The sequence below is a fragment of the Balearica regulorum genome, chromosome 4 (genome assembly GCF_011004875.1).
Source record: "Balearica regulorum gibbericeps isolate bBalReg1 chromosome 4, bBalReg1.pri, whole genome shotgun sequence".
NCBI lineage: Eukaryota > Metazoa > Chordata > Aves > Gruiformes > Gruidae > Balearica > Balearica regulorum.
In genome coordinates, this window is record NC_046187.1 from 14,964,929 (window position 1) to 14,984,628 (window position 19,700).

Consider the following 19,700-nt stretch of genomic DNA (forward strand, 5'->3'; position numbering starts at 1 on the left):
ATTTTAACAAGCAAATGCAGAGTAACATTTCACAGGATCCAGAGCAGATGTAATGCTCAACTCAAGGACTATTTACTCATTGGAAACAAATGCAAGAGGCTGTTGTGAAAACTATTTGTGTAAATTTAAAATGCAATGTCTCATCTGAGAAAGATCCCAAATTCATAAACATGTCTCATTGGAGATATATTTTTGTCCAAATGAACTTTAAAAGAGAAGAAATAGGAGTATATCTGTCAGAGGTTCAGCTGGGTAGTTTTATATGAGCCAGAATACACTTTCATAAATTTTCAAAGCTGAAATCAGGACTGTTGCCCAATGGAAGCATTTAATTTTACATCTACACACGTCATTTTTTTTTCCACGTACTGTAACAAATGCAATAGAGTTTCTACCTTTTGTTTGTGCTTTCTTACAAATCCATGTAAGTATGTCCAGAAAAATGCAAGGCTACATTTCATTGTTTAATGTGGAGGTCAGACTTTGGACTCTACTTCTCTAAATCTAGATTAATTCTATTTCTTAACTTCTTTCTAGGAGTCAAGAATTCCTCTAGTCACCATTCACTCAAAGAACGTACAGTTCAAGAAGGTATTCAGATGGGGCTATACAGTGTTGGGCTAATGACTATCTTACTGTAACAGCATGTCTACTATAACCAGCAGTCTGGAACAGTCTTAATGCTACATTCAACAGATGTGAGAACATCAGCTCTTCAGCATAAACTGTATGAGAATCAAAATAAAATAACATCATGTATGCTCCTGAAGAATGAGGGGGCAGTGGAAAAAAAAACAAAACACAAGAATGACATAATTGAAAACTTGCTTACCAATAGGCCAAAGTCCTAAATCTAGAGCTACTGTTGGATATCTTACTGCTTAGATATGTGAAGTCAGTAACAGGCTGATGGAATTGGATTACAAATGTATGTGACTTACTGTGTATCTTCAAGTCCTGCGGGCACAGATGCTCCTCTGCTCAATTTAATTCTGCTGTGCAAGTAAATCTTTATCTCTTCATGATAGACAGCATAAATAAAAACAAAGTCTAATGGTTCCACAATAGAAGTTCTTATCCCAGCAGTGATGGATTTACCCAAAGCCAATTTATGAAAACCTCTGTTAAACATGGTGACCATCATAATCACAACAGAGACTTGTTCAAAAAGAGGAAAGTCTAACTCGAAAATTTTACTAAATCATTTCTCCTGATATGGAACTGCAACTCTTTTCACAACAGTGAAAAAACAAAATATGATTTTATTTAACCTTACTAGTTACCCGCAGTAGCATCATCTTGCTAAGTAGCAGCAAATGAATCTCAACATAAGAGAAACAAATTAGAATTTTCTGCATTTGCTACTAGAAATTATAAAAAAAATCCTTTACACACACAGTTGAATTTGACCTCTGACAGATATGAAGGGGAAAAAAAAGGACTATAATAAGTATTAGGGGCTAGACTCTCATCATTCACTCAAAGACTGTGACTGAGAACAGCGTTCATAAAAAGCCTCAATAAAAACTGTATTTGTTAACGTTCCTTTGCCATGAGACATAAAACACTCCAGAATTCATTCTGAAGTAATAGGAGTGTGAGATAAACCTAGTTTAGGAATTGGATGAAGACGACTAGAAAGCACAGGCCCTCAAGCCAGACATATGCTACATTATTACTCTCATTCCACCCTCTCTTGTGTGTTCCTGCAGAAAATGGGAAAATCCTGGGAACGGTTTTTCTAATTCAAACGCATGATCTCAGTTGTCTTATGACAGAGTAAGATAGAGAACAGTGCTCAGAAAGAAATAAATTATCCTTCAGATCTATAGAAATATTTCCATGCACTACTTGAGATTAGGAACAGGATAAAACCACATTTGATTTCCTCTCCTAAAATCTTAACAAAGAATGTGATGTAGACACTGTCTAGCAGTGTTCTCAAAGCTCCTAGCAGGCATGTGATCCCTGACCAAAATAACATTTCAGCAATCAAGGGAGTAAGAAATTCCTCTAGAAAGGACTGTCATGATGATAGCTTTGAAGAAATTCAATCTCTTGCTCAAGAATTCTGTATTTGTTCTAGATATCTATCACTTGCCAGGTAGTACTTTCTTCTGAACCTCAAAGATTGCTTTAAGTTGTCATGTGAACAGCACACCTTTTTCCGTAACTACTTTCTTAATGACACTGTGAATAATCTGTTTTCCACTAAAATGTTAAGCTTCAGGAATAAAGAAAAAAAAAGATGATTGTAATGATAAAATCCCCCTATATACCTGCATGAAATACATTTGTTAATACACTTTTACCTGAAGAAAAAGGTCTGTCTTTTCATTTTTAGCAATATAATAATATATTCTTACTACTGTTTGTGAATGCTAGCACTACTTGTTAATTTACAGAAATTTTTGGTTGTTTGTTTTGGTGCTGGCCTAATATAAAGTGTGGCACATCCAGTACCTTTTAGGGATTTGTTTTGGGGTTTTGTTTTGGTTTTTTTCTGAAATCTTACTTAGTAGCAGCACCTGTCAACTTTGCCACAAGGCAATACCTACCACAAATAGTTAAATCTGACTGAATTTGTACTGATTCAAATATAGATACTTACAACATGAAAGCCACACATAGGTCAGAAAACAATAGGTAGTGGACCAATTGGCTCCTAATTTCTTCTACATTGGGGATACTTCCTCCACCCACTCTTCTGTTACAGAAGAGTGATTAAGATAGTCACAGAATGTTCCCAGCTGCTGTTACCTACAACCTGTTTAAATGAAACAGAAAATAAGGTGTGGTGTGCCAGCTGACCAGCACCATTTGAGATGATAGCACAAGACTTTCAGTTCTTAAGTATCCTAGAAAGTTCCCATTCCTACCTTCTTTTCTTATGCTTAACCCAAATTAGATGTCAACTGCTGGCCTTCCTCCTTTACAGATTTTAATACTGTGTTAGTAACAGCACCCAGAAGGATCAGAATCAATCTTTGATTTGACCTTTCTGCACGTATTTAGCACTTTTCACTGTTTGAAATTATCTAGCACTCCCTTCTAAGGATTAATTTCCACAATTGAATCTGTGAAGACAATCAGGTAAGACAGATTATTATCTATAATTCACTGACTTTATCCTTCCAATCCTGATCCACAGTTTGTGGAAAAAAATAGTTCAAACTGCACTGCATTCCAACTGGACAGCTACCTCTCCAGAAAGAGAAAAAGCAGGAGTGAGTAAGCAACATCTTACTATCATCTTTGACACAAGAGAACTCAGGTTTAAATCTTTCAGGGAAAATGCTGGCATTTGGTATTGGACTCCCACGACGTTCTTTTACATATGTGATCCAAAACCAGAGCAGATAATTTTGGATTTCTCATGTCTAGGGAACTTGAAGGATGGGAAAGAACATGGTTGTAGAATATGGTGGGGGGGGAGAAAAAGGAGATAGGTAAACAGCCCTCTATTTAAAACTTTCCATGCAGTATGCAGGGCCCTTTACTACAGAAAAACATAATTTCCCTTTCAAATGCAGACCTGCTGATACCAGAAAGCACTTCTCCAAGACCTCCTCCCTAGCATGCTGCTCCCTAGAGATTAAAGAAGAGTCCCTTGTTCCAGTTTCTTCAATGGTACCTACCTTCTTGCTCTGCTAAATAACTGGTAAAGTCAGGTTTCTGGATTCCCCCCCAAATATTCATCATTCCCCCTCACACTTCTCCAAAAGCCAATAAATGATACGGCAGGCAAACAAAGACAGCAAAGATTTTCACCTTTCCTTAGCTCAAACCTTGAAGCCTTTTGTGACCAGGAACCTCTTCACACATCCAAACCTAAGTGACAATCCACATGATTTCCCCTTGGGGATAGCAATTAGAATTGTTACCAGAAGCTTCCCTTCAAATTTTTACAAGCAAGGAAAACTAGAAGGGATGCATGATATTATTACAGCAATTAATATTGTATGGAAATTCAGAGTATAGGCATTCTACTTGTCAATGATTTTTTTTATCTAATTCAGTGCCCGAAAAACATGTTGACCTAATTTCTGCAATGGATTGTAGCACATTTGTTCACAAGAAGTTATAAAGACTAATATAAACTCATAAAGTAATTTGCTGTTTAACATAGAAGACCACACCTGGGTGGAAAAGCATTATGCTTTAATCTGAAAAAGAAATTAAGATAACCTATACCTAAGAACTAGCCTATTACCATATTGATAACAGTAAAAAGAAAAGACATGCACTTTTGCAATTACTTCACTGAAGGAAAAAGACACACATGTATATAGTTCTGTGGTCATATGACATGATCTTAACCACAGTTGAAGGGGGCAGGAACAAAAAAAAGCCACAAGTGAAGTCAGTCTGTCATATTTTTTGATAGATAACCAAAAGCATGATTTCTATACTGGCAAGCATACACTGACATAATTTGCCACTTGCAATTATACTAGAAGGACTTTAGTAGTAATTATCTATTTATCTGACTGAATAAATATCTTGAGTATCTAGGTAAACTATCACACTGTACCTAGCTTGAACCTTATAATCTGGTTTAGAATAATTTCCTTTTCTCAACTTTTATGAATCTAGCAAAAGACAAGAAACTGCAATCATCTGTCCTTGCATTAAACAGTTTGCCTACAAGGGTCTCCAACAATATGCCCAAGTGTAGAGAGATTAAAAACAAATGAGAAAATAGATGTTGCTACACGCTATAGTTTGCAAGTGAATAGTATTACACATTTTGTAATCTACAGCTAAAATGAATTCTGCTCAACTGAGGGGGGTGATCTGGTGGAGCAGCACGAAGACATTCTAGATGGGTCTGCATCCTGAAGCCCAGTATAAGCTGCAATGCTGGATGTACTTGTACTGTTTTAAAATGTCAACTGGACAACACGTTTTCATTAAAAAGGGGGGTGCGCACAGGGGAAGGGGAAAGGAAGGGAAGGCATTAAAATATTCAAGTGGGGAAAATAAGTATTTGAGTATCTTCTGTCATGCTATGATCTCCCCCCTCCATCCACCCAACTTATTCCTCACTCCCATGGTCAGTCTTCAAGCAGAATGCTTAAACAAAGGGAAGAGCATCAAGCTGTTTCTTGATACGGTTTTTATGTTGCCAAAACACAAATCTCTGCTTGCTTCTCTTACTTCTGAAGCATTAATGATTATCTGCAAGAAATATCTAGTGAGCCTATATTGGTAAACTGTAATTAGAAATCCCTGCAAACTTTGAAAAACCATTGACCAACAAATATCCCAGTGCACTCTCCAAACACAGAACCTTTATTCCAACAGGAACTTTCAGTAAAAAATGATGTGCGAACAGCAGACACTGATGTTCACACAAGCATACTGCATACAACCCAGCAGGCGATTTTTCTGAGTTTTTTGGATTATGCCCCAGAGGTGCTGGCACAATGGAATTTCAATACCATAATTGCTTATTTCTCTGTGTGCCAGCCTCTGAAATAACAGGTAAAAAGAAAAAAAAAAAAACACCACACATAAAACAAACATTCTCCTTTTTATATTACAGGAATCACAAAGTAAAATGTTTTTAATTCTCTAGTTCAAACGATGTAATTTATAACCATGACACAAATACAGAAGAAGCACAAAAGAAGGGAAAATACAGAAATAACATAACGTTCCCAAGGTTCAGTTTACAAGGACCTCACACAAAGTTTTTTTTTTTTTTTTGCAACTCTTACTAGAAACAGTATTATTTGCTAAAAATGCAGTAGCTGCCAAAAGCTATGATCCATCTAAAGCAAACATGTTTAAGATGGAAATAGAGTGTTAATGCTGAAGAAAGACAGAATTGAGTATACAAGTTTTCTTTTAAAAGTGTTGAAGCAACTGCAGTACAGTGTTAAGTTTGTTTTTCATCTTTCTGAGCAAAAATGGATTGCATTTGCAGATAAGCACCTAAATTAGAGAGAAGTACATTAAGACAATAACAGAAGTAATCAAATTTCAAACTTTCTAATTAAACCTCTTTTTCCTGCAGAAGGTTATTGGGAATTCAACACTAGCCTCGGTTCACATGATAGAACAATGGGAAAATTTTCCGAATGGTTGAACGCTAACCCTGACAAGTGTGGAGAGCCAACTACAATACATTATATGGTAGCATAACCTGCCACCCACGTTGCTGAGAGAACAGCTTTCAAACACATGCACCGAGCTGTAAAACCACAAAATCCCTTATTACACATTGTCCCTTACTTAAGGTGAAATACACTATCTCCCCCCCCCCCCTTTTACAAATCTTGGTGCTTTTTTAAATCTTCATCTCTGAAGTTTATTTAGCAGCTAACTAAACTGTTTTTCAGACTTTTTTTTCCAAATGCCATTTTTCCTGTTTTGTTTTCTAACCAAAATAAAATCATGTTTTTATAGTACACAGTGAAGCCTGTTATGTCTTTCACTGTTGCTTTTTTTTAAATACTACTTCCACCTGTGTGACATTATCCAACTTTTTAAAAGGAAATGTCTTATATATGACTAATTCATTTGTGAAGACTTATTTCTGGACTGAAATAGTTTCCTTTTTTAATAAGAAAATACATGACTCACCACTGGTAAAGTAAAAAATGGTTCCATCATGCTTTTGATTGGAAAACCAGATATTCTGTTATTTACTGTGATTCTTTTCCATTATTACACAATTTGAATATATTCAAAAATATAAACTGCCACAGTATGTGTGGTTATAGACACTGGCATTCACGTAAGTCAACCGTTGCCGTAGAATGACAAACATACTCCACCCTCATTACAACATGCTGTGGTTACTAGCCAAACATATTTGTCTTTTCTGAAAAGGGTACATTATAATAAAAGCAGATCAGCAAAACAAATAATACAAGGGGACCTGAGATATGGTAGAAGTAATAACAATTGTTAGAAAACATAACTCTGAATATGGAACGTAAACTACTTAATGATTTTAGGAATGCATATAACCTCATGCTACAAAAAAAAAAAATCACTGAAAAATGCTGGTATTTAAAACTTTCTTAGTTAATGATTCCCCCTCCCCTACCCCCCCCACCACACATGTCTTCTGCTTGAATCATTGCATTCCAAGATGGTTAGAGGATACGCACAGTTTCTTCAGGGGTTTTCAGTTGCAACTTTGCTGGCAATGGGAATTTTATTTGCAAGTGTTTCTATTCTACTGACAAGGTCAATTAGTCCAACGAACTATTGGTTGTTCCGTCTGATAGCTCAGTGTATTTATTCAAGCAAGCACTTTTATAACCCACAATTGAATGCAGACAGTTACCCTTGTAAACACAACTGTCCACAGGGATTTTCACTACATTTTGGGCATGTAAAAGAAAAACATGCTTTTCTTCCCTCAGCCTGATAGCACATAAGTTTGATTACAACTTGAATTTCAGGGAGTGAAAGGCAGGGAAAGAGCTACTGTTTTAAATATATATATGATCTATTGTACCCAAATATACATATTTGGACCAATTCCTAGGAGCTAAAGAACACAGACATTTGATAGATCTCTCTAGGAGCTCCAAAAATTTGGTAATGCTATCAAAGAGAGACAGATCAGCATCTCTGCTTTATGCAGGCATTAAACAGAAAAGAGCCGTGGTTTAGAGGAAACAAAGAAATGCTACATGTAGCACTGAGGGTTAAAGGCTACATAAAATGCTTTCACAAACGCCAGAAGCACAAGGGTGTGAGGGGTAGAAATCAGCTGCAGAAGTTGGTAGAGTTAAAAAAATAAAAATAAGACTATTCCACAGCTCTAGCTAAAATTTTTGTAGGTCAGCAGCATGGCCATGATGCTGACAAAATGTGTGAAGAGGAAAAGTGACAGACCCTAGTCTCACAGAACTTTTATTAACACATACATGTACTCCATGTGGAGTTTGAGTTGGGATATTAGTTCAATAGCATAGATAATCTGCATAGACTACAAACCAACCACTTAATCTTCCTACAAGATGACTAACACTATTGCCATTCTACAACAGTATTCTCATCCTACATACTTCAAAAGAGCGTTGGAGAATATGCTCATCTAAATTTGCAGTTGGTTTCCTACACTGTTGTATACTTTCTATAAGGCCACAAGTCTATCTCTACTTTTTTTAAAAATACTAATCTAAAAAATTTAAGTATTTGGTGCTCTCCCTCTCACACACAGAGCACTTTCTGCAACCTGCTCCTGTCCACCAGAAAAAGAACTGGAATTTATTTATAGTATTGTAATTAGAATACACTAGTGGAGGCTTGCATTAAAGCCTATGAATAATTCCCCCATTCCATTGGGGGACAGTTTCCCTGCAGTGATAAAACTTAGATAAAAAACCCTATCTTAAGCCATCCATACCAGAAAGATTTTTACATAAGTAACATATTTAACAAATATTCTTCACATCCTCCTACTAGAACTTTATGCACAGAAAAGAGATGAAACTACGTAACCAAACACTTCCTACAAAACAGGTTACACAGCATAACATAAATGATTAGTGTCAAATTGATTAAGTTTTCTTGTCTTTTCTCATTGGCAGCGGAGAGAAAAGCTCTTCTACTTTTACATGAAAAGTCATGCACATTTTCTAATTCCTTTTCCATGGTGGAACTTAAATTGAATAATCATGAAAAAGGTTATAATTCCAGGCAGTAGAATTTTGTGCTTCAATCAGTTCCTAGCTTCTATATACTTGAGTTCCCTTGAGGAAAGCTCTGTACTTCATCAAGTTCCTGCCTTCTATGGAGCTGTTGCCACTTTCTTTCACATGGCTTTTCCTCTGCTTCAGAAGGTAAAGTCAGACTGACAGTATTAAAAATACAGGGCCTCTTTAACATACCCTTGTCTAATTGAGTCCCTCTGTGGCAAGAAAAGGTTCCTTAGATCTGGTTTTGAATGCTAGGATACAAAACAAGAAAAAAATATATTTCTACATATAAACACATGCCACAAGATAAAAACAATGTTTAGTTTTCTTCTTTTTTCTCCAAGATCCAACATAAGAGATTTTCATTTCTCTTAAAATACCATTTCAGAGCAAGGTAAGATAAAAATACTTAACAGTTTTATGGTGTTTGGATCAAAATAATCTTCCATTTTTCAGAATTCTAGATCTAATGTGGATCTCACTTTTTGTATACACATACCTCATATGCACAAAAGGCTATTTCAATAACTGCATTTCCCATGATTGCATAGCAAATTCCATGACAACCTATTACCATTTCAGGATAAAAAAAAAGGCAGAAGAACTACCATCATGTTCATAACTTCCACTGTTTGAAGCATATATTAGTTGATTTCCATAAGCATAGGAACAATGAGCAGGTCAGAGCATCTACAGTGATGACATTGGCAGGGAACAGTGATGGTATGTCATTAAGTTAGCCTTTCTTTTGTAAAGAGGGGTTCATGTGAACATCCCAGTTGATGACTCTCAAAATATCCTCTCTGCTGGAAGATGTAAATATGGAGAACCAACTGCATCGAATAGAAATAATCCTGCTTCCTAAACTTCACTCCTACACTTGACATCAATCACAAAGCTTGACTAACCAATACCATTCTCCTCCCCTGTTTTGCAGATTTCCAGTACTGGTAAACTTTAGATGTAAGGAACAGGTACTGTCTGCATCCCAATGAACTAATCCTTACCCAACTAGCATAACAGCAAGATAACAACCAAAATGAATAAGCCGATATGATGACCTCATCTGCAGAGCATCCTAGAAACAGACAAGACAGACTATAGTTTGAAATTCTATAAAACTAAAGCTTAGTCAGTCTTTACTTAGCATCAAGTGTAGCTTGCAGAAAACAGACTGATTATTTTTAATTGACTTCCTGAACCCAAGGAATAATTAGGGGTCAGAAATGCATCTTTGCTTATATGGAAGAAAGAACATAGGGAAATGGTTTCTAACCAAAATACTTGAAGCCTAGTCAGAAATCTAAATAAAGCAGTAACAACTCAGTACTCCATCTTCAGAAGAAAGCAGTTTAAGATGTACCTTAGAGATGTCTGATCAGAGACTCGAAGCAGTACATTTTCTTGATTCATTATGACAAGTTAGCATTTCCTTGTTCCTCAGTATCTAAGTTTACTCCACACACAGAAAAACAGGTTGAGATTGCTAGTTGCTAAATTTCAGAAAATGTCTAGAGGAGTCCAGCCTCTTCACTACAATCACTGGACCCTGTAGGAGTTAAGAGATTACAATAGTGTCAGACTTCCTTAACTACCTCGTGGAAAAGCTCCCCATTTTGGGCTTTCCTCTGGTTGATAATTCCCTGCTCGAGTGCAGAATCTCTTACAACAGTGAAGAAGCGTCCCTGTCCGTGGTGCTTGGTCACAGTACCACGCCACCAGGGACACTGCTGCGCTTGTGACAGCTCTGGAGCACCTGGTTACAGAATACAGAGCAAGACCAAAAGGGCTAGAAAACAAACTGAAAACAAAATAGACAGCAATTCAACAAAAGACAACAAAAAGTTAGAAAGAAGGACTTGCACTATTGCCAGCAAAGACATATTAAGATAACTGGGCTTTCACCTGAGTCTCGTTGACAAGGTTAAGTAGGCTTTTGTTCCAGAAGAAAGTGTACAGCAACTGAGTTAACACAGACCTTTCCCAAAGCAATGTTTAATACTTAATACCATTCTTTGATGCAAAGTCTGCTACATAGGACCTCCAGTGACAAAGTGTCTTTTTCCTTTTGCCCTCAGTAAGTTTGCAGATGACACCAAGTTGGGCAGGAGTGTTGATCTAGTAGAAGGTAGGAAGGCTCTACAGAGGGGTCTGGACAGGCTGAATCCATGGGCCAAGGCCAACTGCATGAGGTTCAACCAGGCTCAGTGCTGGGTCCTGCACTTGGGTCACAACAACCCCATGCAACGCTACAGGCTTGGGGAAGAGTGGATGGAAAGCTGCCTGGAGGAAAAGGACCTGGGGGTGTTGGTTGACAGCCAGCTGAATATGAGCCAGCAGTGTGCCCAGGTGGCCAAGAAGGCCACCAGTATCCTGGCTTGTATCAGAAATAGTGTGGCCAGCAGGACGAGGGAAGCGATTGTCCCCCTGTACTCAGTACTAGTGAGACCACCCCTCGAGTACTGTGTTCAGTTTTGGGCCCCTCACTACAAGACAGACATTGAGGTGCTGGAGCACGCCCTAAGAAGGGCAACAAAGTGGTGAAGGGACTGGAGCACAAGTCTTAATGAGGAGCAGCTGAGGGAACTGGGGTTGTTTGGCCTGGAGAAGAGAAGGCTGAGGGGAAACCTTATTGCTCTCTGCAGCTACCTGAAAGGAGGTTGTAGTGAGGTGGGTGTTGGTCTCTTCTCCCAAGTAACTAGCAAAAGGACAAGAGGAAATGGTCAAGTTGCATCGGGGAGGTTTAGACTGGATATTAGGAAAAATTTCTTCACCGAAAGAGTCATCAGGCTTTGCAACAGGCTACCCAGAGAGGTGGTGGAGTCACCATCCCTGGAGGTGTTCAAAAAACATGTAGACGTGGCACTTCGGGACATAGTTTAGTAAACATGGTGATGTTGGGTTGACGGTTGGACTTGATGATCTTAGAGGTCTTTTCCAATCTTAAAGATTCTATGATTCTATACATAAGGGCTATCCATCACTGCACAGTGACAGAGCATTGCATACCTATAAAGGTTGTTAACCAGGAGAGTTACCCTGTTCCACCAGCATTGCTTCTTTTGGAAGCCATTCAGTCTGAAGCAAAGAGCAAACATCTTGCTCACCTAGGTTATGCAAAGCCGCGATGCTATCTGTTTGCAGATTCACCCTACTGCATAAAGGGAGCACATCCATGGCCAGAGGCTTCCTGGGCCCCCCTTCAATGAGGTATTTATGATCATTTCCTTTTAGGCCTGAATATTAATACATCTTATCTGCCATGTGGATTATTACTACCCTTAAGCAATCTGAAAATCAAAGTACACATAGCAATGCCATGCACTAGCGATGGTTTGGTCCTATCACAAAGCTTGCCAGTTTGAACTACACAAACAACTAAATGAAGAACATGTCCTACTCCAAATTAAAAATCATGGGAAAGTCCAAAAAGCATATGCTGGAAGAATGAACTCCTGCTGGAATAGGAAGGAAATTAAACCTGTCTAGTCACATCTTACCTAATTGCGGCCAAGACATGTATGCCACACTCTGTTGCTGAGTTCTCTACAGGGCACAGCAGAATATAAGACTTTGTCTCTTACAGGAGGGGTTCTGCCTCTTAAAGCATCTTTAATTTTGGGATTAAACACCTGTGTCTTCTCAGACGTGAACTAATGCAAGGAGTAACTATTTTCAGAAAGTCTGAGCCACACCTTCCCAGAGTGTCTTTTATATCCAAAGATGTAGAACTGGCTAATACAAGAGTTTACAGGGGTCTTGCTTTGCTGTGTAAAGTCCCTACATGATAGGCTGACAGCAGAAGCCATTGAAACTACTAGGTGAATATAATCTGAAATCCTGCCTGCACTTAGCATCAGAACAATCTTTTTTAAGGCAAGATGAACTGCTGATGACCTAATGCCTTTAAGAGGTACAAAGACAACAAGCAGGTGAGCATTACTTGAAGAGACCAGAGATCTCTTGCAGCCAAGATTTCACTTACATCCTTTGTGGTGGGTTATTTTCACATCATGAGAAAATGTAGTAACTTAAATCACATACTGAACAGTCTGGATGCTGTTCCAAGAATGCCTCTGTAGACTATCTTGACCATCCAGACTGTTTACACCATTATGTGGGAGAACTCAGACTGGAAATGAGAAAAAATACTCTCCCAGCTTGACAGCTGTGATAAAAAGGCACTTAAGTCAGAGGGTATCTGACTTACAGTGCACATCTTAACTGTAGTTGCTCCAGCTGAGCAAGGAAATAATACCGCCAGATTGTGATGACTGTTCTGACCCATAGGATGGGGTACAAATAACTTGTTTCTTGGAGAGAAAAAAACGCCACACTTACTCAGAAAATATTGTCCTTTTTGGTTCCAAAAATTACATGCCTACATACTACACCACAAACTAAAATCTAATCTTATATTAGTGATAAAACCTAGCCTAACAGCACATTGCATTGTTTTGATAATTAGACCATTAAGAAGAAAACACATGGAGGCATCATAGGACTCTCATTAGACACTATGAGCTGGGCAAGCATCCACGGAAAAATATAAAATCATTTAGCTGGATTTTCCACCCAGTTAATCAGTCCTGAAGCCAATGGAATCATTGTATAATTAAGCAGACTTCTCTACAGAGCTCATAACAGTTCCCACTGCTTTAATAACCTGCCTATGTGTCAGAGAAGCTGAAGAAAAAAGAAAGTTTCAGGATTGAGGGTAACTTTAAGAAACTCATTCTGAGTATCAGGCAGTTGAGGAACTATGAACATTGATATTTAACATAACAGTGGCAACAAAGTTAGTCAGTAGCATTTTACAGCATCAAAGTATTGTATTATTAAGCAACTCTACCATTTTTTCATCTCAGTTTTGAAGTAAAAAAGCATATGGTAATGTGGTATGCATAAGAGTATGCATAAAAGATACTAGTAACTCGTTTTACTTAGAAGTGTCTTTTTAACTAAATATATTATGTATAGAATCCTGCGTTTAGCAAGAAAAAAAGCTAAGAAATATTGCCTAAGAAACTGCAGAAGACTAATATGCTTGTTATACATTTTATTGTTTCGATAGATTTTTTTAACACCACATATATCTCAAAAGTGGACGTTTCCCCACTGTATAGAAACTTAAGTTATTGCAGTTGTATGTATAATGCTGTACTAAACGTTATTATGAAACGATAATTTAGTTAGTGGAAGAGTAGACTACAAGCACAAAATCAAATTGATAATTAAGGACAACAATGACATCTAGTGGACACTCGGAAAAACAGACCCATCACCTCATGGAAGGAAAAGATCCAGATGCTGTTATACAATGTGCAACTCCCAAATTGCTACAATGCAATTAGGATTAAAAGACAGAATTTGCAGCTCATGAGAGTCAAAGTAATATGATGATTCATTTCTTTCAAAGAATATTTAAGATTTAGAATAAAACTATAGGTTAAAACTTGAGACATCACAAATCATTGAAAGGATATAAATAGATGCATAGCGCCAACATAATAGAGGCATATGTTTACTACACTTTCTATTCCCACTGCATCTACAACCTTTTCAGTTACTCTTGCTGGGACTTCAAACACCAAAAAGAGTGAAAACAATAAGAATCCCCAAAGTAAAAATTCAATGCACTATTCAACATCTCCCTCTTCTTGTCATTCCAATCCTTCTAGTTTGTAATATCTGCCCTATAAGGGAGGTAAATTAAGCCTTCCCAATATATCAGCCAGTAGCTGCTGAGCTCCAGAGAAGAGGAATCTGAAACATAAGGCTACTGTGACTCAAAAGTAGCAAAGACACCTGCTCATGAGTAACCTGATTGGTTTACAAGGTGGACTTCCACAAAGATCATGGATTATTTCAAATCTGCTTTTAGTATTTACCAAAAGGCTAGCAAAACTAAGCAGTTAAAGCAACTCAAAACTGATGTTATTTGTTCCATCAAAGAAACTTTATGGCTAGAAGTATCACCATGAAAAAAATACTGCGTTTGACATTTGTAAATAAACACATTAATAAAACACTACAAATTTGTCCCATTAAAAGTCTTAGGCATCAAATGTCGTATCCACAGAAATGGAAATTGGATTTTGCATCACATTGTTAAAAATAAAAATACTGCATCCCTTCCAAGGTTTCTACATCTCAGTGATTGTCCAGTATAAAAAAAATGCATTGCAAAAGATTAGAAACTATACTCAAATATAAAATATCATTTATGAACACATCTGGTTGTAGTGTACATTAGACTTCCAATTTAAATTGGTATCTTGCTTGCTTCATATGTGATTTTGGAGAAGTGAGTATTGCAATTTCCCTAGCTCTCACCATCAGTAGTGACTAGTCAGCTATTAGCAAATATGCAACAGATTCTCACTTTATATATAAGATTTGCTAACCAGTAGAATACAAAGAAACCTTTGCATAACTGATGACCAGGCCTTGTGTCCAAATTTCTTCGTGCCAAGGTCTCAAAATGAGATTTGAATCAGATGCTATTAGTTAATAAGAGTACACGCAGCCTCTCAAAAATGAAATCCAGACTCCAAAGATACTTATGCACCATACACAACCATAACTAAAACCTGCAGTTTTAAATTCTGATTCCTAGTGAGTCTCAATAGCTGAGCAACCCATTCCTGAAAACTTTATCTTTTTTTTTTAAGTCTAAAAATGTAAGCATTTAAAAGCCAAGTCTCCCTTTTGATGTATGCAATGCATAGGGTTTGCAGATATTTTAAGTGATATCAAAGTTTAACCAATTCTAAACAGTCCAGTTCTAGGAAAACCTCACTCTCATTCCATTACAGTATCTATGTATCAAGTCTGTTATAACCATGTTGATGATGGAGCCTGAAAAAAACAGAAACCAGCCTAGTAAATTTACAGGATAAAAACTAAAAGCACACATCAAAATAAGCCCAGCCACTTTCCCCCTCGAAGTATAGTGCCATAATTTACCTCCAAAACCAGTTTTACTACATCAGATGTCCTAATGAGAGAGGACTATTTTAAGACAGAGTAAAGCATCATTGACCTACCCGGATTTCCTGGAGATTATGAAAATTATTTCCTACTCTGACAGAGATTTTGCTCGGAGTATAACTTTCATCAGATTTGTAGTCTGCATAAATACATAACGTCTTCACTGTTGTTTTTCTTCTGCAAGAAGCAACAAAAGCTATGTGAGCATCATAAAGAAAAATATTCAGGATGAGTTTGTTGCTAGTTTATAACAACTAAGGATTTAAATGTTCTAAAACTTAATACAAGTGTGTCTACTGATTATAAGAACACCACTGTTAAAGCAACTAGGTGTTTCTCTACATTAAGTTATGCACAGAGTTGATTTTCACTCTTCTCCTTTGACTGCCTTCAGAAGCGTCAGCATACCAAGAAATACAACAAAAGGCCAAGGTGCCAAACACACACTTGTATGTGATGAAGCATGTGTTTAGCTTATCAAATATGGGGTCTATTACTATACCAAAGAGTTCTCCAGAAAGCAAGTAAAAAAAGGTGACAAACATCTAACCTCAACTTAAGAGTTTGGTTAAAGAAAAAAAGACTGAAAGCATCCTACACAGAATAGAATAGGAAAAGGCTTCTCAAACAATCAGTTAAGTCATGCAGGACTACTACAGAAACAGTCATCTACCCCTCAAATTACTCTCAAAGACAGAGTGTCAGGACAAAAATGTCACCTTAGGTAGGTAAATGTGAAACTGCTACAAATAACATACTATTATATATTCCATTTTGTTGCTTATTTAGGCATTTAGTAAGCATAACATCTGAAAATCTCATTTTTAGAAATGCTATTTAACTGGCTTCTTACCAGTTGGGTAACAGGATTAACCCAGGGGTCCTTGCACTTCCAAAATTCCTATCCTGGAGGACAGTAATCAATGCAAAGTTATACAAAACACCCTAGCCCATATAGAGTAAATTTTAATACCTAAATTGAATGTTCACCAAATGAGGCTGAGATCCATCTGACTGCCAGTAAGTTTCTAGATTATCATCTCGTAACTGATCCACTCCAAATCCTAAGTAAAAGAAAATGTGATAGTCTTGAACATCCCATTTGCATGACATAACTTCTCTTCAGCTGTTACAAACTAAGGTATGCATTTCCTTATATGCATAACATAAGGAAATATTTCTAGACATCCAGGTTGTGCCTATGCTTTTGTGACACAAAACTGAAACAAGGCAATCTGTCAATCAAAGCTCAATACTTGAGTGTCTGTACATTTTTATCTCCTATTGAAGTCTGTAGGGTTTGAAGCCATTCAACATGTCCTGAAATTTCAAATGGTTAAGTAGTAATTCATACTAATTGCAAGAACAATACTTAATGTTTAGGCTTGTCCACATATTCTATAATCTAACTGCTGAGCTAAATGAAAATCATTAGCAGAGACCATTCATTTATTATAAAATTTTAGCCAAATATAACATTTCCAAGTAGTCTCCTGAAATATTTTTACTTTTTCAAGTTAGTAGATAGAAGAAGCAATAGATGCCAAAAACAGTATTCCTGAAAGTTAATGCTGCCATTTAAAGAAACAACTCTAAATCTTTATTTTTCCACTCCCTCCTTATGTCCTTTTACTAATCACATCCTTTCATTGATTGCCCACACTAGTGGCAGTTTTAATGCAGCAGTTCAAGTTTAATCTGCAATAAGAAAAAAAAATTATCTTCACTCTGTCTGAAGCGACTAAACCATATGATATTTTTCTCCAAGTAAGATACCAGGATATCAGACCAAAGATGTTCAGCCTAAGCACAATATTGTGACATAAAGGGATCCTTGACTCTACGCTGCAGCAGATACCAGATCAATTCCCAACAGATATTTCTGAAATAGCAACTCAACCATCTCAAATGAAAAGAATACAGATTTTCAGATATTTTGAGCAGTTATAAGTATCATTAACTGCATGGCCATTTACAATAGCTTCATTTTACTTGCAGGATTTTAGGGAGCAACACTACAACGGCCAAGTCCACACAAAGTTTAGATGGAACATTTAGGTCACCAAGCTGCATGGTTTTTCTAAGTTAAAAATTGAAGATACTCAGGCAAAATACCAAAGCATAGAAACAATTACACAGTGCCTCTGTGTTTCTGCTAACATGGTTTAGTTTGTTCACCGTGCAAGTAAAAAAACCAATTTAGTATAAAAACAGCAAAAGATCTCTTTTGTTAATACAAGGTATTTCCTCATTGTAGGGTTTCTGATATTGTTATAACTTTCATATTGCAACAAATATAGACCAGGCCAAAATTATTTGTAGTGGCTACCCATACAGCTTACACTACAGCAGTATTACTGCTACACTCTGTATGTATGCTGTCTTATCAAAACATAAAACACTATATGTTCTAAGAAGAAAAACATACATTCAGCTTTTTACATTATTTGTTGTGATTTTACCTGGCTTACAGGATGAAAGAGACCAAACTGCTTGTGAGCCTATTTCTCTAACAGTACCAGTCCTCTCTAACTGCTTTGGATCAGCACCAGGTGGTGTCTTGTTTGGGGTAGTCATTTCTAGTAAAGGAAAAAAAATGAGTTAGTTGATACATTTCTAGCTTGATGGGAAAATTAAAGGGTTGTGTTTGTTCATATAGACACTCCAATTCTTTGGCCTCACACTTATATAATAGTGGTTTAAACATATACATATATGTATACATTCCTGAATATCTTAGAACTTTTTACTTATATAATAAAATAATATATATAAAGTAAAAAATAAAATATATCTTTAAATAAGAGGTTCCACATGCATGTAAATTTTGTGTCCTTAAAAATTCAATATACACTTGGAACATTCATAAGACATATTTTACTTGTATCATTCTAATTCACACATACAGCTTTAATCTGGGTTTCAAAATTTTTTTTATGGTTTTGTTCATTTTAAAAAAATTTAAACAGACTCTGCTGATTTAAAGGTTAGCAATACAACTTCATTTCACATGCATACACACTTAAGAGTTTTCTTAACCTGCAAGATCAAAAGCCTATTCAGAAGCTAAAGCAAGCCTGTCCTCCTGGATACTTCTCCTTAAAAATAGGAAATGAGAGTTTAAACAAATGGTGTAGTCCCTAATTTGGTAGGGACTGGTTATCACCACATTCATCCATAATCCATTTCCTTAACTTCACAACTTCATCTGAAAGCATTAACCTGTGACTTGCACTGCTCAAGTAATCACACTCAGTCTCAACACCTAGACTACTGACACATATACTACAACATAATCATGTTAGTTTTCATTTAGCATAGAGCATCTTGCTACTTTCTTGAAAAGACTTTTTTTTTTTTTTTTAAAGTCCAACAAAGCATAAGTTCCATGCAAGGAACGACATCAAAGTTTAAAAATTAAACTTAAACCACTCAAGTCAGGGAATTAGAATGACTTCTAATCCTTTGCTTACATCCATGACATCATATTATGCTCTGCTAAATCTCAGAAAACATCTTCTAGTGCCTCTCCTAGATAACAAGTGAGGTACTAAACTAGGCTGGTATCCCAGAATCCAGATTACCCACTACAGAAGTGATACAAGGCAGAGACAAGGTTTTCCATGTAAGAACAACTCTGCAGCTAAAAACTCTTTGCTGGACACAGGAAATCTGAATTCTGTCGTATAAATTGCTGTCCGCACCAAGCATTTTCTATTGGCCCTTGCCTAATTCCACACATCCCCCCCAAACACGTGCTTGAGACAGACTTCCAGGCTTTTTTTGCTGCTTTCTCGTATACGAGACTGCAGTCCTGATTACCACAACACAGAAATAATTATGTGTAGTGAAATCTAAGTATTGACAACAGCAAGCATCATAAAAGGCCACAAACAGAAAGCCTTGTGCAAACACCATCCTCTCAGAAAAGTGGGCTGAACACCATACAACTAATCCTACAGATACCACGTATATTCTCATACAATTCACAGATATGCTAATCCTAATGCCATCCAATTAAAAAACTCATGCAACAAGATG

At 36.8% G+C, this 19,700-nt stretch overlaps 1 protein-coding gene across 3 annotated transcripts in view; it reads right to left on the reverse strand.

Annotated features, from left to right (window-relative positions):
- Nucleotides 1–19,700, reverse strand: part of ANAPC10 (anaphase promoting complex subunit 10) — a 37,881-nt gene that overhangs the window by 13,284 nt on the left and 4,897 nt on the right. For all 3 annotated transcript variants that reach the window (XR_012835215.1, XM_075751235.1, XM_075751236.1), the window contains exons 2-4: nt 18,122–18,238; nt 16,633–16,723; nt 15,716–15,836 (exon numbers count right to left, since the gene is read on the reverse strand). Coding sequence is in view for 2 of the 3 variants with exons in the window: in XM_075751235.1 (XP_075607350.1) it covers nt 15,716–15,836; nt 16,633–16,723; nt 18,122–18,236 (327 nt within the window). In the remaining variant the exon portion in view is untranslated. The remainder of the gene's footprint in view (nt 1–15,715; nt 15,837–16,632; nt 16,724–18,121; nt 18,239–19,700) is intronic.